Below are 24529 nucleotides of genomic sequence, written 5' to 3'. Positions count from 1 at the left end.
AGCTTCAAGATTGAAACATTTTGGATTTCAATAATGTTTTGTGTGTGTGTGTGTGTGTGTGTGTGTGTGTGTGTGTGTGTGTTCCTCTGCACTACCGTGCAAAAGTTTGGGGCATGTAAGATTTTTTTGTTTGTTTGTTTTTGAAAGAAGTCTCTTATGCTCACCAAGGCTGCATTTATTTGACCAAAAATACAGTAATTTTGTGAAATATTATTTCAATTTAATATTTTTTAACTTTATTTTATTATTTTATAATTTTTTTATTATTGTAAGTTTTAATATTTAAAAACGTATTTCTTCAAAAATCATTCTAATCTGCTGGAATAATTCTTAATTTATGTGTGGAAACTGATCGTTTTTTTCAGGATTCTTTGATGAATAGAAAGTTTATTTGAAATAAATATCTTTTGTAACATCATGAATGTCTTTATTGGTCTCTTTTGATCAATTTGCATCCTTGCTAGAAAATTATTTTTAATTTCTGTCAAGAACAAAAACATTCTGACCCCAGACTTGGGAACAGTAGTGTGTGCTATGTTTTTCACACTGAGACAGAATTTTGACTTGATTAATATTTTGCAAAGATCTTCATATTGGTATTAAAAGTGAAATGTGCAGAAAAACAGTGAATGCTAAAATACTTTCTCCAGCTTGTACAATGTTTACAGAAAGTCATTTATAGGTTGATCTCTGTTGTTTTAAACATTCTGTTTTGGCCTAACTTTGGCTCAGCCAATGCCATGAGTTTGGGGCGGGGCTATCTGTTTATCTGACCAATGACGGATAGAGGCAGAGAGTTCTGTAAACCTGTTTGAAATACTCATTTCATTTGGTGTCGTTAGTGATGCAAAACTGGCACACTTCACTTTTAATGGTTTTAAATTTACTAAATGAACTGATGAATTGCCTTTCTCCTACAATACATGGCTCTGATTTATTAAATAGACTTGGAACGTACCTCTTCAACTGTACTTGCTCATTCTCATTTCCCTCTTTATATCTGTTTGTGCCTGCAGGTCAGACATCTCCCGTGAAGTCTCTGAAACCTGTAAGTTCAGCTAAATGTCTTTTAATTACTCAGTTTTTAGGATTTAATTTAGACACACTAGGGAATTTTGATGAAATGAAGATGAAACAGGATTAAATATTTATCAGCCTGGTTCTGGGTTCTTCAGCGACGCACGTTCCTTGCAGTCGTACATTATTCACGGAGCAAGTGCCAAATGCTATAATGTTATTTTAAGAGCGCGATGTGGTGAATCACTTCAAGACAAAAACGAGCTTCTGCAGCAAACATCGCTGCTGAGTCAACAGGCCCCTATTGGGCTTCTCTCACAAGTCTTTCTCATACAGTCTCTAATGTTGATTATCTCTCAGAGCAGTTTGTATAGCATTGCATTCAACACGGATATAAACAATGTGAGTCATAAGGACACGCTCTGAGTGACTGCATTAAAAATAATTTCTGCTTGATTAGTACATGATTAAGCAGATCTTCTAATCAATATGTAATGTTTTCAGTTAATAGTCAAAAAAGACGCATTTGACATGATGGCCTATTTAAAGGGGTAATTCACCCAAAATTGATCATTCTTTCAGAATTTATTTATCCTCATGTCATTCCAAACCTGTATGACTTTCTTTCTTCTGTAGAACATAAAAGAAGATATTTTATACTGAACAGTTTTGGTTCCCATTGACTTTCATTGAATGGACTAAAAATACAACGGAAGTCAATGGGAAATAAAACTCATTAGTTATCAACATTCGCTTGTGTTCAGCAGAAGAAAGAAATGCATATAGGTTTGGAATGGCATGAGGATGAGTAAATGATGACAGAAATAGTACTTAGGATAGTGTTATTCACTGAAGTGCTGTAATGTTGATGAATTTTTGGTAATGTTTATTGCTGTGTTTGTCCGTCTCTTCATTTAGATCACTCCAGCTATTCCCAGTGCCCAGAAGCAGGACATTGCCACCAGTTCCATCAGTACTGAAACTCCCAGTCCGGCTGAACCTGGGCTCCAGTCCCTCCCCTTCCCTCCTCATGCCATCCGCTCCAACTCCCCAAAACTGGACCCGTCTGAGCTCTACCTCAAGTCTAAAGCCATGCTGGACAGCAAACGTGAGTTCTAGAGAGCTAGGAGTGGATATGTGAAACAGTTTTATCATTTACACCAAAATATTTGTAGCTGACAGCTAATTTTACTGGGGATGGGGGGGTTTTCCAGCCGCCAACACTAAAGAACTGGACGTGTTTATCAGGAGGAACCAGGAGACTGGATTTGGGTTCAGAGTGCTGGGTGGAGAGGGACCAGATCAGCCAGTGAGTGCTGACATGCTTCGATTCGTCACCATATTGTCACAACGGAAAATGATGTAACCTGTAACCATGTCATCTCTCTTTAGGTGTACATTGGTGCAATTGTTCCTCTGGGTGCCGCAGAGAAGGACGGGCGTCTGCGGGCTGGGGATGAGCTTATCTGTATTGACGGCGTTCCCGTCAAAGGCAAATCTCACAAACAAGTTCTGGAGCTCATGACTAATGCTGCCCGCAACGGGCAAGTGATGTTGACTGTGCGCAGAAAGCTCACCTATCCAGGTTCGTACCCTGCTGCTGTGTATCCGTATGGGATAACTGCATGCTTCCATTTATGTTCTGACAGCTGTAGACATCCTCCGGAGGTTTCAGTCGTATTGCACAAAGATGTCTGAAAAAAGATCCACTCCCTGTGAGAAGTGAGCGTTTCGCTCCATTAGTTCTGAGTAAAGGGCCAACTTGAGCTATAAAATAATAACCACAAAATCTAAATTTAATGACCACTGTTTTCAGTCAAAGCAGAAGACTGTTTATGTGTTAACAAAACAAAGACTCAGTGCGCTGAGTAACTATAAAAGAAAGACGCCTCAAGACAACACACACTGGGTAATTTGGAAAAAAAAACTTCAATTATGAAGCCATTATGAAATTTGGCTTTATGCCTCGTAGCAGTTTTTTTCAACACTTTCATAATGTTCCCATTCAGTTTTGTTAAAGCACACTGGGATTTTGTTCATTTGTTTTACTTCATGTTGAGCATTGGTAGAGATGTTTGCCAATTGTTTTCTTCATGAATCATCAGACCCAGATTGAATCGGGCAAACTATTTAAAAAGCAATACAATAGGTGGATGTCTAAAATTAGCACTATTAAAGCAAAATTTGGCTTTGATTATTACGTATAAAACAGTATTACTTGCCAATGACCAAACACTTAAAGTAACTGCCAGAACAATAAAAATGAACCTCACCTCACTGATACATAAACGATCCCATTGTGATATGGAGAATTAACTTATAATTATTGAATTTATAAAACTATTTTATAAATGTATAAAATATCATTTAGATACTATAAAGCTGAAATAAAATAAAAAATAAATATGGGATAAAAATATATAAATAAAATATAAAACAAATAAATAGAATATATTAAAAAATACATCAGATGTGTCTTAATCCTTCAGCTAATCTAAGTTTCAAATTTTCAGGTTTTGTTTTAAGTCTTGTAATCATTTTGTGCTTTTGTCATGTGTATAAATAGTACAAAAATAGTACACCTGTACAGTATCTTTGTTCATTTATACACTGAATATTGCATATGCTTTAGCAGAAAGAGAGGAAGATGATGGGGGTCAACCTCAGGCCCCACATGCTCCAGTGCTGGTCAACGGCTCACCCAAACCACCCCACGTCGAGGTGTCCAGCCACAGCCACCCTCAGCCCTACGACGTCACTCTTCAGCGCAAGGACAACGAGGGCTTCGGATTCGTCATCCTCACCTCTAAAAACAAGCCTCCTCCTGGAGGTTAGAAATGACTTTCAAAGCTTTTTTCCATTAGTCTCTCCTTGTGTGTCTGTGTCTGTCTCTTCATCTCACCCCACCCCACCCTAATTTTCAAGCTTTTTGATACTTTTCTGTCAGCTTCTGAAAGCACACCTTGTTCTGCTGCGTTAGATGTGCAGCTACAGACTCATAACATTGTTGAAAATGTGGCTGAAATCTACATTAAGTCTTTCATCCAGTCTCTTGAAGGGGCGACATACTGTACAATGCAATTACAATAATACAATCAAAGCTAGATTAACTGTGAAGTATTACAGTAATAAACCCAGGGCTGTAACAAAAAGCCTTATTCAGATATAATGGCTGTTACATTAGCTCAGAATGTGAACATTTTGTAGGATTTATTTGTGAAATTATGCTGTAAAGTTGAAAATATAGTTTGAAGCTGAAGGGTGTATTTTCCTTGTGATATCTAGGCTGTATTTGATCAAAAAAAATACAGTCCAGATAGTAATATTGTGAAATATTAGTTTTTTAAAATGTCATTTATTCCTGTGATGCAAAGCTGAATTTTCAGCCACCATTACTCTAGTCTTCAGTGTCACATGATCCTTCAAAAATATGCTGTTTTGAAAACGTCATATTATTATCAATGCTAAAAACTTTTATTTTTGTGGAAACATATTTAGTGATTTTTTTTGTGTGTTCATTTCATAGTGTATGTACCATGTAAAGCACTGTGTTTTTCCTGATCATGTAACACAACTGTAAACCTTTTGAGAATAATCAAATGTATTTAATAATAATAATAATAAGTATCAGTTATCACTATCTCAAATATTGTGGTGCTTCTAGATGTATAAATGAAATAAGCATTGATCTCTGTCTGTCCTCAGTTATCCCGCATAAGATTGGTCGCATCATAGACGGCAGTCCCACAGACCGCTGCGGTCGGCTGAAAGTGGGTGACCGCATCTCTGCTGTGAATGGCCAGTCAATTGTTGAGCTGTCCCACAATGATATTGTGCAGCTCATCAAAGAAGCTGGGAATGCTGTTACCCTCACAGTGGTGCCTGAGGAGGGTAAGCTTTTGAGGAAACTATATAATTTCTCTTCATTATTCTAGTGAACAGTGAGCTGATAGAAGGAAGCAGGAGAATGCATATTGATTTTTCTTCTGTAACAAACAGGTTATTAAACCATTTGACTTTGAGGATTGAAAGTGAAACTTGGGATGGTGTTGTGTGTGTGTATATGTGTTTCTGCCACACTGATAATCCTGTTTACTTTTCAGAACACAGCGGCCCTCCATCAGGCACTAGTTCAGCCAAGCAGAGCCCAGCCACCCAGCACAGAGCCGAGGGACAGCAGCCTGCCAGCCGAGATGACAGGTACAAGATCCATCCTGACGGCCAGTTCAATCACAACGCACAGTCACAGTCTTTACAGTCAACATACAAATATTTTACTGTCTCATTTAAAAAAACAAATCTCAGTTTTTTGCTGTTGACTTTTACTTTAAAGGTGCTATATGTAGGATTTTGACTCTACTAAAGCATAAAAATACCACAATATGTTTGCAGATATTTAAGAAACATGTTAAGTTAACGTACTTGTTTATCTGAAAAACAATGCTACAGTCAGTTATTCTCCTTTGAAAATGCATTCCGGGCCGGAATGTCGGTCTCGGTTTGTGAAACACGCCCACTGCCAGTTTACCCAATTGTATTTCAGCACGTCGGGTTGCCAGTTGGCGCAAAACACAGCGTATTTCATGTCATTCATCGTCATGTGCACTCGTTAAGTGCTGTCAAACGATTAATCGCGATTAATTGCATACAAAATGAACGTTTTTGTTTGCATAATATATGTGAGTGTTCTCTGTTTGTTTATTATGTATATCTAAATACACACACATACGGTATATATTTAAAAAATATTTACATGTCTATATTTATAATCTCATAATTTATATTATAAATAAATGTATTTAATATATAAACAACATATTCTTCTGAAATATATACATGCATGTATGTGTATTTATTTATATATATATATATATATATGTATGTATGTATGTATGTATATGTATGTATGTATGTATGTATATATATATATATATGTATGTATGTATGTATGTATGTATGTATGTATGTATGTATATATATATATATATATATATATATATATATATATATATATATATATATATATATATATATATATATATATATATATGTATATATGTGTGTATATATGTGTGTATTTATATATGTATTTTATATATATGTGTATTTATATATGTATTTTATATATATGTGTGTGTATGTATGTATGTATGTATGTATGTATATATATATATATGTATGTATGTATGTATGTATATATATATATATATATATATATGTGTATATATGTATGTATGTATTTAATATAGGAGACTTAAAAAAAAAAAAAATCTTAGTAACCCCAAATGCTTGAATGGTTGTGTACATTCAATGGCTGGACATTCTTAGTAGATAAATTACACATATTGAGGATGTGTGGTTTAAGAGACCCAAATATACTGTTAGCAAATAATAAATACTATTGCTAAAATAGTTAGGTTTTTTTTTATACCTGCAAGGACAGGGCCCTAGACCCCTGCAAATATGATATGTTACGCTTCATGACACCCTGCCCTCTCCATCTTTCCAATTTCAATTACCTCTTTCCATTTTCTCCTCTGTCAAGAACGCTCACGACCTCTCCTTTCATTTCAATCCCAAGCACATGGTCCAGGTCATTCTTTCCAGCATAAAACTGAGCAGACTTGTTGTGAAGTCGCTCAACAGTCAAGGCTCAGATAAGAGGGGCAGCCACTGTCGAAGCTTTTGCCCACACTTAAGACCAACAAAAGGATGTAATGAGCTCCGCAGACCATTGAGGTCCAGAAGAGAGACTCTCAGCCTCTTTGTGCAAATTACGATTTTGAACTGCACGTTCTCATGAACAAAAACGCTCTTAGCTGCGCTGGATAACATGACGTTGGAAGAAGGGAGATGCTTTCATTTTGTGCAGCAGTTCATTAAATGCCCTAAAGTAGCGTTTAATTGTGTGTCATTTAGGAATGGTGTAGAAACGGAGGAGAGGAAGGACGCTATGGCCCGAGCGGAGTACAAATCCCAGCCGCAGGGTGAGATGGGGACTGTCAACACCTCAGGACCAAAGCAGGTGAGATGTAAATGGGACGACGGCACTTCGAGTAATAATTTGTGTAGTAATAGAGTTCACACTTTATTATGCAACTGACTTAAGTACTTAATTTTCATGCAGCGCACGTTTTATGAAGTTTAAATTAAATGTAAAACTTTGAGATGGAAGAATTTGTCACCTTAAGGATTAATACTATAGGCTACAGTGATTTTATGAGCTATGAAATGGAGGAAATGTTTGCAAAATATAAGTCAAATTTAATGCTAATGACAGAATGTAGATATGCAAATAAAGTGTCGTTTCTCATTAGCACTGACAGGTGTGGTAGAGCCGTTTGTTTTTGCAGTCAGAACAGAATGTTATGATTTATATTTAGTGTTTTAGGTGAAGGCAAGAAATGTGTGATAATATATTTGCATAGTTTAACGAATCTACAGTGCAATTAAATGTAATGTGATTGGTCTAAGGTTGAATTCGGGCAGTGTTGAGCTGTTTATTTTGATCAAAAATGTAACTGATATCTCTCTTTTTCAGGGCTGTTATCCTGTGGAGTTGGAGAGAGGACAGAGAGGTTTTGGCTTCAGTCTGCGAGGAGGGAAGGAGTATAATATGGGCCTCTTCATCCTTAGACTAGCTGAGGACGGTCCTGCACTGAAAGATGGCAGAATACATGTGAGCTCTCATGACATTAACACATAATACATAAAGAACCGTAACTTAAGACATTCTTACAATAATAAATGAAAAATGAAACATGTCATATTAAGAAATGGAACATAATGTTTCATAAAATAGAATAATACATTACCATTCAAAAGTTTGGGGTTGGTAAGATTTTTAAAGTGTGTTTTTCTCTTATGCTTACCAAGGCTGTATTTTTTATGCATATATTATTATTAATTATTTTAAATTTATTATTAACTATTCCCATTATTAATATTTGTTTATTTAAAATACAGTGAAAACAGTAATATTGTGAAACATTATTACAATTTAAAAGAACTGTATTCTATTTTAATAAATTTTAAAATGTAATTTCTTTCTGTGATGGCAAAGCTCAGTTTTTAGCAGCCATTTCTTCAGTTTTCAGTGTCGCACAATTCTTCAGAAATTGTTTAAATTGTCTAAATATTTAAAAACTGTGATGCACTTTTCATGATTTTCTGAGTAGATTATATATAGCAATAGATAATAACAGCATTTGTTTGAAACGGACATTATAAATGTCTTTACTGTCACTTTTGGTCAATTTAATGCTGAATAAAAGTTCATTAAATTTCTTTTAAAAAGTCTTACTGACTCTAAGCTTGACCGTATGCTTTTAAACAGTAGTGTATATTTTAGATAAAATAAAAAAATGAATAATAAAATCCAATAAATATGTAACCATTATTAGTATTATCATTATTATACATAATACAGTTATTCATTCAAATTAAATTATGCAACTAATAAAATACAAAAGGATACACAATTTTTTAAATGTTTTCTAACATGAAACATTTTATGATACAGTTTATTGATATTGTCAGTGGTTCTTGTTAAAATGACAGAGGAATCAGAGAATCTGTGTTTGTGACCTCGCAGGTGGGAGATCAGATCGTGGAGATCAACGGTGAACCCACGCAGGGCATTACACACACACGGGCCATTGAGCTCATCCAGGCCGGGGGCAATAAAGTGCTGCTGCTTTTGAGGCCCGGACTGGGCCTGGTGCCTGATCATAGTGAGTCTATTTAACCTGACCTCTCAAACAATACAGACCAATGAACCGGCATAGCTGAGAGAAGCGTTCTCCATAGCAAACCACCTCTTTAGGTTTGTTCAGAAGTGCAGAAGCGCTCATTTGAATTCCGTCTGCTTCATGAACCGAGAAAAATCAGTTCCCTGAAGCCGGCATGTTCCCCTCTGAGAAACAAATAAATTTCTGAAGATTGGTTTGTTTTCTTCTGCTGTTTCAAAAGCCGTTGAAAATGTATTGTGACGGTTATCTTTTCTCAACAGAGTGTTTTCTAAAGGTACTTCATGCAACATGGGTACTCTTGTTCAGGACATTATTACAAAATAGACTTATATAGAGTATAACCACGGTGGATTTACTGAAATATTACACTCATCATCACACTTACCTTTATATTGCCTAAACATCGCATGCATATGGATCGACACCAATTGCAAAAATAGATAAGTACGCACACAAGTACTCAATTATTAGTGAATGAGGCCTATTAGGTGATTTGGGTATGTGGGTCATATGCATGTTATGTCAGATCTTCCTATCTTCATGCATTGCTGTCACTCTTGCTTCCTGTCTCAATTTTTGCTGGTTTCTTTCTCTCTGTCCGGGCACTGTTCTATGCACTTCTTTCTCTCTCTCTTCCTGGTTTAGGTCTGAACTCTTCCTCCTCCACGCTGTGCTTCCACATGAAACCAGAGCATCACTAAAGGCTTCTCTGCTTTTCTTGGTCTGTCCCTAATAACTTTGGTAAACTTTGCTTTCCTCCTCTATGCTTATTTTGTGTATGTGCAGCCCTACCTTTCTTTCCCCTTCATTAGCCTTAAAATGAACCTTCTGCTTCTGAAGGTCTCAAAAGAAAAGAAGGAAATGAAAGTGGTGCAGATCAAATTTCCTGATTTCTATATAAACATGCAGTGATTATTGGCCATTCTCGAGAGCAGTTCCCGGTTTTGTTTTCATTTTTGTTTGATTTTATAAAACAATTATCGCATAAATTGTTGCTTTCAAGTAAGTATATAAGATGAAGTACTTCATCTGAAACTTAGTTGCCAGTGCAAGATTAATAACTTTTTTTGTTTTTCATCCAGTATTTGTGTTTTGTTTTATTTCAGCTTTATTTTAGTAAAAAAAAAGTTTATTTTAAGATAAACTCAAGATCAACTAAGTGTTTGGGACACCTTGAATATGAACTAAAATGTGCTTTTAACATACTATTCCTGTATTTAAAAATGCATTTAGTCACCACTTGTAGTACACTTGAGTGTACTATGAAAGATGGGTTCAAGTGTACTACAAGTGGTAGCTAAAATTATTTTTTTTTAAATACATAGCATGTTAAAAGCACATTATGGTTCATATTCATGGTGTCCCACAATAGCACACTTAAGTATACAGTTGATCTTTAGTTTATCTTAAGAAGTACTAAATAATAATTTTTTGTATAATAAGTACAAAGTACTTTATGTGCGAAAATAGAGCACTTTAAGTACATTGTGGAAGTGTAATTTTTAACCTGGGATAACACTGATCATGATTAGATATTTTAATCAGTGACAGCCCTTTTATTTGTAAACTGTAATCTGACATGTTATAATTTAATCAAAACTGAAATCTTTTCAAGAACCCCCTGGAGTTCACATGCTCTTAGTTGGGAATACTGCTCTAGAATGTTGCATCCTGGGTAAATCTTAGAGACTAAATATGTGACTAAATATATTTCTTACCAGACAGTTAAATGAGAAAGAAATTGAAACCCATGACAGGAGCTACCGGCTTGGTTTTAATTTTTGGTTCTTGTTGCTTCACGTCTTGTGGCGTGACATTTGATCATTTTATAGAAAATTGCAGCTTTCTTTTGCCATTCTGGGTCTGACTCTTTCTCATAGCCGTTTTCAGCTGCTTGATATGTGTCACTGTATCTGGAGGCCAAAGCCACTGAAGACTGAAAACTGTGACAGTTAAATTGAGAATGTCTCTGCTGAAATGCATTTCAGAAGACGGGTTAATTATGTTCAGTCTATCAGTTGTATTCTGCAGATTTTGCCAAATCCAATTCGCAATGTTTAAACGTGCACTCTGTCATTTTTTCTTCCTTAAAAAAGTTTTACACAGAGAAATGAACAGCACATTTGAAAAATATATTTAAAAGTAAATTAATCATGATATGATGCTGCATCCACACCACTAGGTTTCAGTGTAACGGAATATGAGGTTGACTAAAAAGAGTTTGACAGGTTATTACTGAGAAAAGAATAAGAATAAATAAATAAACAAACACAGTCAGTGAAATCTTCTTTTAATGTTTTTGAAAGAAATGTCTTTTGCTCACCAAGACTGCATTTATTCAGTCACAAATACTGTGGGGGAAAAAACTGTAATATGAAATAGCACTATATAATTTAAAATAACATTTTCCCTATTTTAATATATTTTAAAATGTACTTTTTTTTGTGATGGCAAAGCTGAATTTTCAGCATCATAACTCCAGTCTTCAGTGTCACATGATCCTTCAGAAATCATTCTTATATGCTGATTTGGTAAAACAAGTTTGGTGCTTTCTCAAGAAACATTTCTTATTATATCAATGTTGAAAACAATTGTGATGCTTAGGCTAATGTTTTTTGTGGAAACCATGAAACATTTTTTTTCAGGATTATTAGGAATAAAAAGTATTATTAGAACAGCATTTATTTCAAATAAAAAAATGACATTATAAATGTCTTTACTGTCACTTTTTATCAACATAACGCATCCTTGCTAAATAAAATAATACATTTTATTTAAAAAAAAACATCTTACTAACCAAAAAGTCTGATTTGCTCTTTTACATGTTACAAAACAGACTCAGTGCACTTTTAAAATAAATGGTTTTAATGTTCTTCCGATGCTAATTATTATCATGTTTTGCATTTCAGATGTTAAGGATATGATGACAGGTCCATCTGCAAACTCTCCAAGGTATTCTGCATCCATTGAGCCGTCAACACCAGCATCTCCATCCTTCGTCTCTCACTCCCCTGAGGTCAAACCCTGTCCACCCGAGGAGCTCTTCTTCGACCCATCGCACGGACAACTTCACCAACATTACAGAGATGCCAAACAGCAAACCAGAAAGAGCGACCCAAGCATGCCTCGTGACAACAATGACAATTTTACACTCCCTCGAAGACAGGATGGGAAAGAACGCTCACGGAGTCCAAAAAAGACTCTAAACATGGACAACAGGAACGACCCTAGTGAACGAGAAGCTCGATCCGCAAGCCCCAGGAAGACCAAGAAGGAAAACATTGGGATCAGACAGGAAATGCCTCAAAAGGCCACTGACGGATTGAAGCCTAACTCGGGAAGGAGATACAAAGACGAGGACACTATGCACAAGCAGGACAGGGAAACGGGAGAAACCAGACCTGAGGTCTCAAGAGGTGGCAATGACAGATACCAGAGGGACAAGACAGCAGAACCTCAGAGGTCTGAAAGCGATACCCTCAACCGGAAGGACCATAGAGGACGAGACAGGCCAGAGGACATTGAGGGCGTCCCTCAAGAGACTCCCCACAATGGGAACCCTACCATCAAGAGAGCCCCTATAACGCCAGGCCCCTGGAAGGTGCCCAGCTCCACAAGGGTTCAGCCTCCGGTGCATGGAGTCTAATGCATTTGGGAGTAGTTATTGATGTGAATCACTGTGGATTTTGTCTTTTCTTTGTATGACTATCACCATCTACACTGATAACATGCAGCGTTTGCTTATGTCCACCTACAGTATGAGCCTCAGTTTTGTTTTGTGCCAATCAGACTGCAGCTAAAGACTCATCCATGTCTCTTTGCTCCTGTGACCATAACATGAAGGATGCTTTTCAGTGAAGGTTTAAAATGTCTGTTAATATAAAAAAAAAAGGGGATAGTTGACCCAAAAATGAAAATTCTGTCAGCATTTACTGGTATGACTCTGCAGAACACAAAAGAAGATATTTTGAAGAATGTTGGTAACAAAGTCAATTTGATGACCATTGGCTTATATTGTGTATGGACCATAAAATCTTTTATCTTCCACTGAAGACAGACAGAAATACAGGGTTGAAACAACATGAGGATGAGTGAATGATGACAAAATAGATTTTTTGGGAGTAAACTATCCCTAATTCTCCATCTCTGATTCGCCGCATGTCCTTACAAAGACTTTTCCAGTGATGCAACTGTCCTCGAGATCCAGTCCTGAGAAGTGACGCTGTGTAGGCTGTGCATTATTCAGCTTTTTGCGGTGAATTTTCACATATCCATCTTTAAAAGACCAGAAACTTGTGGTTAAGTATATTGTTTACTACTTGTGTGTTGATGAAGACGCATATGTAATTTATTGAAATGAATATGATGATATAAACGCATACATGTATAGAGGTATAGATATTTGTATCCATTCTGAGCCAGGTCACTTATTAGTGTTCCAGCTTGCCGATACGACTTTCAGCTTCCTAACAAACATATTTTTTCACAGTGCTATAGCTTTTACAGTTAATCTCGGTGGAGCATTTGCAAGGTGTGTACATTTGGAATCAAATGTTCACTCGTATCATTAGCAGGTGAAGCAGAACTGGGAGAAATTCAGATATATTTTTGCAAACTATCCAATCTAACATATATTTTTTCTTATTCTTTTTAGCACATCAAATGATTCATACTGCATTGTTTTCCCAATATTGGGAATTCGTATTAATTTAAAGTGTCTTTGTGCATCTGTATCTTTCAGATTAAATGTCAAGATGCTGTCTTATATCCAAGGGAAATGTAGCTCTGAATTATGTACCGAACATGTTAGATGTTATATCATGGCCTTCTTAAAGCCTCAAACAATTGGCACAGATTCAGATGCAAGATATAACAATGTCTAATACCTTTTTTCGTAACAGTATTTTTGAAATTCCATAAATATTGATTTTCCATACGGACAGAGCAGACATCAGTAAAACATTGCATATGCTACAGCGTTTCTCTGTTTTGTCATGATGAAAAATGTGAATACTTTCTAATACGGCTTATGATTGCTTCGTGATCATTAACCTCAACCCTTTTGTAGCTTGTTTCTCTAGTGCATCTCATGAGGTTGTATGTATGATACTGTGGCCTTGCATTGCTTTATCTTACACAAAAAAGCCTTGTGGTCTCTACATTGTGGTAGTTGTAAATGTTTATAAAAAAATACAATGTACAGCACCTGTATAAAACTTGCCTTCGTGAAGGGAAAAAAAATCTATAAATCGCTCCATTATTTTTTTAAGTAATTAAGAGTATATGCATATATAGAGAGAGAGTGGTTAAAATTAATCTGGTCATGGCCTTCTGTTCATGCACTGATGAATAAAGATTTACTGAAAAGATGCCTCTTGATTGCTTTTAAGTTTCTGATTTCCTACGTTATTAAACATGAGTGAAAGTGTACGTTTGATTGCATTTAAGGGGGTGTTCACACAAAAGTGATGGGAAGTTCATATCAAAGACCCAGATCGTAAATCGATTCAGCGATTCTTTTGTAAGTGGTCCCATCCCAACATATTGATTCTGTAATAAAAACATGTTATTTTCTAACCTATTGTCACAGTCTGTTGCGATTAAATGTATTACCTAAATATAATTTACATTAAAATGCTAAACCTATTTAAAACTAGTCATAAATACAAACAAGCAACGCATTTCCAGTATTTTTATTTAACATTTTTCCATTGCACAAAATGCTCTTACCATCGGTTCTTGTTTCAAGAGTCGGTGAGCTGTTGAATCGAAAGAATCACAAAATGATTCCGTCCGATTCGTGAACAAATCGTTTAGGCCAGGGCTGCGTTTCCCAAAAGCATCGTAAGCCCAAATTGATCGTAGCTCCATTGGTTTCAATGTGCTTTTCGATGTGCTTCAGCTCACGATGCTTCTGGGAAACGCAGCCCAGTTCTGTAAACAGGTTTCTTGAAAAGATCCGACTCACATGAACGATTCATTTACGAATCAGACATGGTTATTTTTAATTTGACACGCCGATTTAAAAAACGCAACGCTCGTGCCGCCAATAACAAACAGGCAGATGCGACGCAATATCCGAAGACGTCCGTCTGACTCATGTTGTATACACAGACCAACCAAAAATAGCCCAATTAGTAAGAAAGCGTCCCGTGTGAACGCCCACCAAAGAAATCCAACACCGTGCAACTATTATCTCCAGGATATTGTGTGCTGCTCTTTTGTCGGAGGTTGTTATCTCCTCTCAACGAAACGGAACCGCCCAACCCCTGAAGCTGCTACAGCATTACGTCAGTCACTGGCCGCGGTGCGTGCAGCAGCGCACGCAGCCCTGAACCATCACCACCCACACAGCTACCGATTGTGCGCATGCGCGCTACGAGTGGGAAAACTACAATCGCGTGAGCTCCGATTGGCTACGGACGAAAGAACTACATCTCCCAGTAGACATGCGCAAAAAAATAAATCCCTCTTAAAGCCTTTTAAATTTACGTGCAAAATGGCTGCACAGGTCGATCTACTGCGCGTCAAAGTAGAGGAGAAGAGCAGGGACAGCTTTGACAAAGCCACCAAAGAGAAGAAAAAAAAGAAAAAACGGGAATGTTCGCCGTCCGATGACAAGCGTGAGAGAGCGGAGAAGGAAGCGAAGAAAATAAAGCTACATCACCACCAACAACATGCCCAACAACGAGCGCATCCACCGCAGCAACAACAGAACAACCAAGCGCGCAACTTCAGCAAAGAGCAGGCACCTGTGCAACACCGCCATCACAACAATCATCACCATCACAGCGTCAAGAAAGAATTACCTCCCGGATGGCCGCCGCGCAAAGTGACACCAGCAGCGGCTCACGTCCCGCAGAAGACGGTCCTGCCGCCTTCCCCGCTCTTCACTTTCACGCCGCTCAAAGTAGCGAAGGCCGAGACCCCCAATAACAAGCCCAAACACATCGAGAAGGACGCCAAACTCAAGCCCAAGAAGGAAAACGCCGAGGCGAATGTTAAAGTGGGGGAATGTAAGAAGAAGAAAGGTAACTTTAATAGCGTTTAGACTCAAGCCAAACGATTTTATATTTCTGGCTGGCTTCCAACTTGAGAAGTGAGCGGAGAAAGTGCCGTTAGCCTCCGCTGCTAACCCATGCGCGAGCACGCCCCCATTCACAAGAGCTCCGTGTACGTGTAGATCAGCAGAATTGCTACATTTTATTGAGAAAGAAACTTTTCACCGCAGCCGAAATGCAACTAAATACTTTTTCTCTGCTTAGTATTAGAGCCGTTCTCTTTACAGCTGTCATGTTTACTGTTTACTAAACTCGCTGTAACTACGCTAATCTGTAATTTCACAAAACTAAGTAACTCGATACTTCTATGGCTTTTTATTAACACGATATCATAACAATTTCAAGTGTTTTGCGGTACCATACTGTATTATGCCAAATTGACGCTTCAAAGTTGATACAGGAGTGCTTCTGAAGTGGTTTTTAGCCGTCTTTACACAGAATGAGTGCATTCACACAGCTAATACTACTGTATGCTTAGATACTGGGGGCTAATGTGGGTCAGAGCAGGCTTAATTTAGCCTGGCTTTTATGCGCCATTATGTTTTGAACAGGCACAGACCAGGCCTGAACTCGGCTGTGTAAAGATTTAAGGCGAGACACTGCAGGTGAATAGGGTAAAAACAAAATACCTAGTTGATTGATTACATTGATAATTGCAAACAGTTTTTCTATTGCAAGCTTTCTAAAATGTTAGGTTTAAATATGCATTTAATGAAATATGAGCTAATTTGCATACATTTCTAGAACAAAAATCCAAACACTGGATGAAGTTGCTTTCAAAATTCTTATTTCATTTTATTGACATATAAGAGTAAAAAGTTTTTACAGAGGGAATTTTGGCTATCTCATTTTGTCACTCCATAATTCAGAAAATACTTAGAACAGACAGAAAACAATACATTTTCACAATTTTGGGGGGAATAAAATGTTGTATATAATCAAGCAAATTATATATGAACAAATCCCTCTGTAAAAACCTTGAGGATATAGACAGGAATAAAGATGTAAAGTTTGGTGTGTGTAAGTGCTACTGAAGTGGAGATGTATGGCTCAAGTCAAGTCAAGTCACCTTTATTTATATAGCGCTTTTAACAATGTAAATTGTGTCAAAGCAACTGCACAATATCAAAATCAAAATCCTCTGGCCAACAAACCAGCAGTTCAATTTAACTGCAGCAAAGTCAGATTGTAAGGTCTCAACTAGTTCCAGTGGTCATTTGGTAATTCTGTATGTTGTCTGAGCGTTGGCATCCTCTGAGGTCCTCTGAGGGGTTGGCATTATCTTTTCTCAGGTGTTCGGTCATCTCAGATCATTTAGGGGTTGGATCCAGACTGAAGCTTCTGTCATTCCTAATTACCACGGGATGTTAATCCCGTGGCAGAAACAGAGACAAATAGAAACATAATTAGCGTAGCTGCTGTTCCATCTAAGCCAAAAAAAATAAAAAAATAAAAAAAATTTGTTCATCCCAAGCTAAAGAATAATAATAATGTACATTTGATCAGATATACTACAGTACAAGATTATAAAATGCGTTATGTGAATGCTTGGCTAAAGAGATGTGTCTTTAATCTAGATTTAAACATAGAGAGTGTGTCTGAACCCCGAACGTTATCAGGACGGCTATTCCAAAGTTTAGGAGCCAAATGTGAAAAAGCTCTACCTCCTTTAGTGGACTTTGCTATCCTAGGCACTACCAAAAGTCCAGAGTTTTGCGACCTTAAGGAGCGGGTTGGATTGTAGCGTGGTAGAAGACAAGTTAGGTACGCAGGAGCTAAACCATTTAGGGCCTTATAGGCCAGTAATAATATTTTGTAAATGATACGGAACTGAATAGGTAGCCAGTGCAGAGACTGTAAAATTGGGGTAATATGATCATATTTTCTTGATCTGGTAAGAACTCTAGCCGCTGCATTTTGGACTATCTGTAGCTTGTTTATTACTGTATACATTTATCAATGTAGGAGAGAGAACTCGTTTTGAGAAAACGGCCTTTAAAAATATGTATTGTAATTGAAATCTATTGACACAAATAGATACGGTGCTATAAAAGAAACACTTAACAGTGTCTTTTGGATGTTTTCTTTCCACTAGTCTGAAAAAATACTTTATGAAAAACCAAAAAGCCCAAAATTTCAAATTTGACGGGTGCATGAAAAAACTTAGTTTTTGCCTACAGTGTCTCCCCTTAAAACACAGTACCATAGTATTACCATCTGTCACTATCATTGTAACATGGAACCACCAAACTTTTGGGTAATAGCAACAACTGTAGTAATTATGGTATTGTTCTCAAAACTGTGGTCAGTAGTTGCCACTGTAAATTGGTGTAAATGTAGGATTAGATATGAAGTAGGAGCGTATTACAGCGATAACGTCTTTCAGGACGACCAAATAACCAGAATTGCTGGACTTGATTACCAAGTAGTATCTAACAACTTTTCAATTAGCCACAAAATAATTTTTGTGAAGTTTTTCATGTTTACAATTTTACATGGGTAAAGACCTAGATGTTATGAGCAGTCAGTAGTTTTATTAAGTTCTACCATCTCTGTTGATCTTTTCAGAGCCCCATAATGAGAATGGCAAAACCCAGAACCTGGAGGAATACCTCCTAAAGAAAAAGAAGAAGAAGAAGCGGCATCGTGAAGATGAGCGTGGCAAGAAGTTACGCGTGCACAGCAAAGAGGTCCAGACGCTGTGTACAGGATTGACAGGAGATGCTCTGCCATCTTCTGAAGACCCTGTGTTGCATGCGTACATCAAAGATGAAAAGCCATGTCCGAGCTTAGGTGAGCACTGCGCTCCCAAAGCTGAGAAGAAGCCGTTCATCTCACACCGAGACCACTACATCCGCAGCTCGTGGCTTCAGACCAACACCTCCTTCAGCAGACTGATCCATGAGGAAAAGCAGGCCAATGGAGGGGCGTCTGTACTACACGCTTACGCAGATGAGCTGTCTTTACTGCGACCGGAGGACACTGAAAGATTCGCCCAGGAGTTTCTGGATCTCGCCTTTGCTGAACACCCTAAAGGAGCCGCACGTTATGCTCTCGCTGTGGTGCACGGAGCGGCTGCCTACCTGCCCGATTTCTTGGACTACTTTGCCTTCAATTTCCCAAATACACCTGTCAAGATGGAAATCCTTGGTAAAAAGGACATTGAGACCACCACGATTGCCAACTTCCACTCCCAGGTAACAATCCATGGCAGGATACATCATGTGTAGCTCACTAAACGAAGTCTATACAATTCATTTAGCCTTTCCCACTTTTAAAGGACTTTTAAAGCAGGTGCATTTATTATTTGCTCAAGTCAGGTGGTTAAAAGGTGGCCGTTCAAAGTACAATAACAGTCTTGAGTGATGTAGACCAAATTTACCCGCAGCCGGTCAGGCTTTTTTTCTGCTGAGATTAAACAAACTGAAATGATTGCGTTCATTCTTATAACAAGCAGGAGAATCACAGTTTCTGGAAGTTATTTCAGTTTTATGGCAGTCTAAAAACCATATAACTAAATCTTGCCTTAAGGCAAGTACAATAGACAATAACTGTAATGATAAGTATTGTTTTAATAATTGTTCTAATTCTATGTGAACTATAACAATAATGACACAGATGAAAAATATAATGTGAATCACTTTCAGATTGATTTCTTCCAGATGATAAAAACATTGACAGCCAATCAGAATCCACCTGACTTGAAAGAGCTTGATCATTTAAAGCAGCAGCTTGTGCTTTTAATAAACGCATCATTATTGTTTCGTTGGTGTGAACAATAATATAGTTATCTTTCTCTGCATAAATGGGCCTTTAAACTTTTTTTTTTGTATCATGAAACTAAAAAGTAGTATATACCGAAGTTCTAAAAATAAAAGACATGTGCTGAAGTTTTCATTTAGGTTCATTTTAGTATTTTTTTTTTTTTTTTTAAATGCACACTAAGATAAAGGGTTTGTGTTAGGATGTTTGCTGGATCTGAAGTGCTTTTGTGTTGCAGGTGAGCCGAACGTATTGCTCTGGGACATATAGAGCTGGTCCCATGAGGCAAATCAGTCTGGTCGGTGCAGTAGATGAGGAGGTGGGCGATTACTTCCCAGAGTTCTTGGACATGCTTGAGGAGTCTCCATTTCTGAAGGTTAGGAGTTAGGACATAATCTCTCACAGATGAGTGAGTTTGAAAGGCTTTGTGCTGACGGTGTTTTTTAGTGCAAATGGTGTGTTTCAATTCACTATGTGCCAGCAGAGTATCTTACGATTTGGACCTAGATGAATGGTGTGGTGTCGTCTTGCACACTTATGTAAAGGATTTTGTTTGCATCTCTTTACTTTTAAAAACTCCATAACATCAAAATAGGAGATTTGTGACTTTTTAGTCCATGTTTATGTGCTGAGATGTGTATACCATCCAAATTTTGGAGGCCTGAAAGATTTTTTTTTATGTTTTTGAAATTAAGTCTCTTATACTCACCAAGAATGCATTTATTTGATAAAAATGCAGTAGAATATCAAATATTATTACAATTTATAATAACTCTATTTTAATATGTTTTAAAATGTAGTTTATTCCTGCAATGGCAAAGCTGAATTTTCAGCAGTCATTACTCCAGTCTTCAGTGTCACATGATAAATAAGAAATCTGTCAGCTCAGAAAAGAAAACCCTTCATCCAGTCATTTATTGCATTCACACTTTCAGACAATGGTCAAGGCAAGACTACGTCATTGTTTTAACTTCCCAGCATATGTTTAATTTATGCAGATGACTTTGCCATGGGGCAGCCTGTCTACCCTAAAGCTTGACTGCAGGTCTCAGAGTGACGATGGTCCCATCATGTGGGTGAGACCAGGAGAGCAGATGGTCCCCACAGCCGATATGCCCAAATCTCCATTCAAGAGACGAAGGTATTGATTCAACCGCAAATTGAACACTTGAAAAAAAATTTTTAAAGATTAAAACAGTTTGAAGCTGTTTGTAGCGCCTCACAAAACACTTTCATTTTGTTTGTAGATCAATGAATGAGGTCAAGAACTTGCATTACCTACCGAGAGCCAGTGAGCCACGTGAGGTCCTCTTTGAGGATCGGACGCGAGCCCACGCTGATCACGTTGGCCAGAGTTTCGACTGGCAGAGTACAGCAGCTGTGGGTGTCCTGAAAGCAGTGCAGTTTGGGGAATGGTGAGTGCAGCCATCTGCCACGCAGAGACATATGCACATGCTAGTGCACGCAAAAAGCCACGTGTAATTAACCATAGATAAAGTGACCTTTGATGTTCTCATCTCCCAAAGGAGTGACCGGCCACGGATAACCAAAGATGCGATCTGTTTTCACGCTGAGGACTTCAATGACGTCGTTCAAAGGCTTCAGCTAGACTTGTATGAGCCACCTGTGTCCCAGGTAGGATTTGTGTTACTGCTAAACAGATTGTTTCAGGACAGTCTGTGGGCTTGTGTGTTTATATTAGTCATGGTTAGCATGGCAAGTTAAGTGGTGTAAACACAACTTATGAGTGAACTTGCTTTTTTTTGTACTGAGCAGAACTTTTTTATGGGATTACAATATAGTTTCTTAGGTATTACATTCAGTATTAATTTTTTGGTTTTATTACACTGTCACTGATGCACAGCAGTGTGTATTTTAAGTATATAACTAGGCCTATATAGTCTGCATGTTTCAGAGCAAAGTGCGTCACTGTGATAATTTACATGCGCAGCTCATGATCCAGTGTTTTAAGTGGCTCCGCTCACAGTAAATGTAAACGTCATCCCTGCATGTGCTGTGGAGTTTACCATGCATTTTGGGATTGAAATCGGAGCCATTAACTCTTTGTTTGCATAATATCCCATATTTTTGTAGACAGATGATTACAGCATTTCACACAGATTTGTAACGAGAAGCATTTGTAAACCTGTTGTCACAGACACTTAAAGGTCCAGTTGCAGTTAAAAGCTTGAGGGTTTAATTCTTGCAGTGAAGAAATTCAGTCATTGTGTTTTTATTTGAAAAATATAATTGCTATACTACTCATTTTTTGATATACTATTAATTTTTTATTTTAGATTTGTTATATTGGAATAATATATTTCTTAGAAATAATTTTAATGCTAATAATACTAATAGTAATAATTAAGTTATTAGTATCATTATTATTATTATTGTTATGCTACTTAGTGCTAGCATTCCTGGGGAATCTCAGCTAGTTTTAGCTGATAAAAAATCTTTTGACTATGGTCAAAATTAAGTTAACTTTGATACCGTTCCAATTTTATGCTGTCAATGTTGTGGCAATTTCTTCCCATGATATCAAAAATAATATTGAACATTGATACAGTTTTTAGGGTGTTGTGACAACACTTGTGTAGTCAGCAGCTTTACTTTTTAACTTATTTCAGTTCTTTCAAAAAGACTTATTTGTCAGCTAAATTGAAGTATAAGAACTGGCATGATAGTTTCAGAGGAAGTCAAAACAAGTGTTAAAAACATTGTCGGAAAAACCAAAATGTGGGGCTACTTTTTTTTTTATAATGAATACGTTTTTTTTCTAATGCATAATTTATGTTTAGTTTGAGATCACAATCTGATCTGATAATGCCATGTGGTTTTGGGTAAGCAGTAAATTCATGATCCTGAACAGGTGTGGAGATATAGTAGTGGTGATATAGAGGTAGACGGGTATAAAATAGGTCAGCATTCCCATAATGCCCCTCTCTCTTCAGTGTGTCCAGTGGGTGGATGAAGCCAAACTCAACCAGTTACGGCGAGAAGGCATCCGCTACGTTCGCGTGCAGCTCTGTGACGACGACATCTACTTCATCCCTCGCAACGTGATCCACCAGTTCAAAACCGTCTCGGCCGTGTGCAGCCTCGCCTGGCACATCCGTCTAAAGCAGTACTACTCCGAGGAAGAGGAATCGAAGGACGTTAAGACAAAGGACCTGTGCTCCACAACATGTCCTCCCCCCTCTTCATCCCCTGTTCACCCAGACACCAAAGTCACCTCTTGTGCCCGGCTACAAGCAGACACGGCACAAGGCGGAGTGGCCAAAATGGGCGAACTGGTTTTCCAGAGGCCTGCAACGCCACCCAGAGAGCTGCAGCCCGCACCTCCGCAGCCGGCTAAATCCGCCCACACGGTTTCCGCCGGTGCACCCTGCCCTCTGTCCTCGCCCACACCAGAGCAAATGCTTCCACAGGCTCCCACCGAGCCTGCATCAGACTCCTCACTCGACGGCAGCAGGTCCACGGATTTCCCCAAATAACTTCCAAATCCTTTCTTTTGCAGAAGGATGGGGTTTTATTTTGCCTAACAGACTTGACTGACATTCCACAGTGTAAAAAAAAAAAAAAAGGAATATCTGGACTTTGCCTAAAAATGAAGACTATATTTTTATTTTTTAGCTTTTGGTTAAGGAAATGACCCCGTGAGTACTTTTTAGGTTTTTCTCAGCCAAAGTATTTAATTTGAAATATATTTTTGCTGATTACTCAGCATTGTTTTATATTTGTTTATATAATATTATTATTATTATTATAAATGAAACAAACTATCTCTCAAGAGGGACTTTTCATGTTGTTTCCCAGGCCATCATTTGCATTATGTTGATCTGCTAATTGGTTTCTACAAACAAAAACAAGTAAAAAAAAAGTGCCTGTCACAAGTGGAGAGCAGCAATCATATCTTAAAAGAGAACAATAGTCTTATTTTTTTTTTCCCATGGTGTAATGTCACTGAAATATTTGACGCATTTAAGCTAGACTAGTGAGTAGGTATCGATTTAAAGTGAGAGATATTTGCTTTTTCTTTGATCTTTTTGTCGGATTCGCTTGAAGGAAAATTAATTATTTTTTGAATGACTAATAGCAGTAATTATCAAAGAGGAACTTGTGCATTACCTCTCATGTATGCAGGAAATAGGATTTGGCCTCCACAAGAGGGTTGTTCATTTGTTTGTTCATATTAATTATTTATTTTTGTCCAGAGTAGTCAGTCTTTTAAGATCATCATGGTCATGAATTCATTTGACATGTTTTCTGTTTGTATTGTGTGCAGAAGCCTTTGTGCTTTGTTTTTATTTTTGACTAGGAAGACACAGTCCATCAAGTCCGGATGTTAGCAGAAAACTAGATGGAAATGTAAATAACCAAACCTACGCTCAGGGGCAACATTCTGATGCCTTTTCATTTGGTCAAGTCTCCTTCTACTTTATTTTAAATTTCTATAGCAATCTAATCCATACATTCAGATTTTTGGGTTTTGATTGAATCTATAATTCTGGCATGTGTTCATATGAGCTTCATGGAAAGAAAACGGTCTCTTGATTTAGATGGACCATCTAAACGAGCTTCCATTCAGATTTTACACAATTCTGCTCATACTATCAGAGTAGTTTTAGAGTCACAATGGAAAGATCTTTTTATATCATTCTTTTGTTTTTGTCTGTCATTGTCAGCACTTTTAAAAAATGTCCCAAATAGCTAATCTTGTTGCTTTGGCCGTTTTAAGCATTTGTTGATTTAGATTTTTTTTTTCTGAAAATCAGTCAGTGCAAATATCAATTAACTCAGTAATATACATTAACAAGGCATGAATAAACTCCTGTTTTTCGTGTACAAGAAAACTGTTATTATATGTTACTCTTCCCATAATCTGCTACCCAAATATTTCTCCTTCAAAAAAGCATTTGATATTATTTATAAGTA

At 37.3% G+C, this 24529-nt stretch overlaps 2 protein-coding genes across 4 annotated transcripts in view; both read left to right on the top strand.

Moving 5' to 3' along the window:
* Positions 1–14337, top strand: part of LOC306859560 (membrane-associated guanylate kinase, WW and PDZ domain-containing protein 3-like) — a 135795-nt gene extending 121458 nt beyond the window's left edge. For 2 of the 3 annotated variants that reach the window (XM_079400635.1, XM_079400637.1), the window contains 11 exons: positions 1017–1048; positions 1936–2125; positions 2232–2326; positions 2410–2602; positions 3650–3847; positions 4723–4908; positions 5121–5217; positions 6937–7042; positions 7559–7696; positions 8612–8750; positions 11678–14337. In XM_079400635.1, the coding sequence (XP_079256761.1) occupies positions 1017–1048; positions 1936–2125; positions 2232–2326; positions 2410–2602; positions 3650–3847; positions 4723–4908; positions 5121–5217; positions 6937–7042; positions 7559–7696; positions 8612–8750; positions 11678–12414 (2111 nt within the window). In that variant the 3' untranslated portion in view covers positions 12415–14337. The remainder of the gene's footprint in view (positions 1–1016; positions 1049–1935; positions 2126–2231; positions 2327–2409; positions 2603–3649; positions 3848–4722; positions 4909–5120; positions 5218–6936; positions 7043–7558; positions 7697–8611; positions 8751–11677) is intronic. The other variant, XM_079400636.1, reaches the window with a different exon arrangement.
* Positions 14338–15249: 912 nt separating this feature from the next.
* Positions 15250–23190, top strand: LOC306859745 (lysine-specific demethylase 9-like). The gene is made up of 7 exons (XM_079400977.1): positions 15250–15799; positions 18398–19026; positions 19830–19967; positions 20590–20732; positions 20839–21006; positions 21118–21226; positions 22546–23190. The coding sequence occupies exons 1-7, from the start codon at positions 15268–15270 to the stop codon at positions 23086–23088; spliced, it is 2262 nt and encodes a 753-aa protein (XP_079257103.1). The 5' UTR covers positions 15250–15267; the 3' UTR covers positions 23089–23190.
* The last annotated feature ends 1339 nt before the right edge of the window (positions 23191–24529 follow it).

The sequence above is a fragment of the Barbus barbus genome, assembly GCF_936440315.1.
Source record: "Barbus barbus genome assembly, chromosome: 40".
NCBI lineage: Eukaryota > Metazoa > Chordata > Actinopteri > Cypriniformes > Cyprinidae > Barbus > Barbus barbus.
This window is presented reverse-complemented; position numbering and strand designations above follow the sequence as displayed.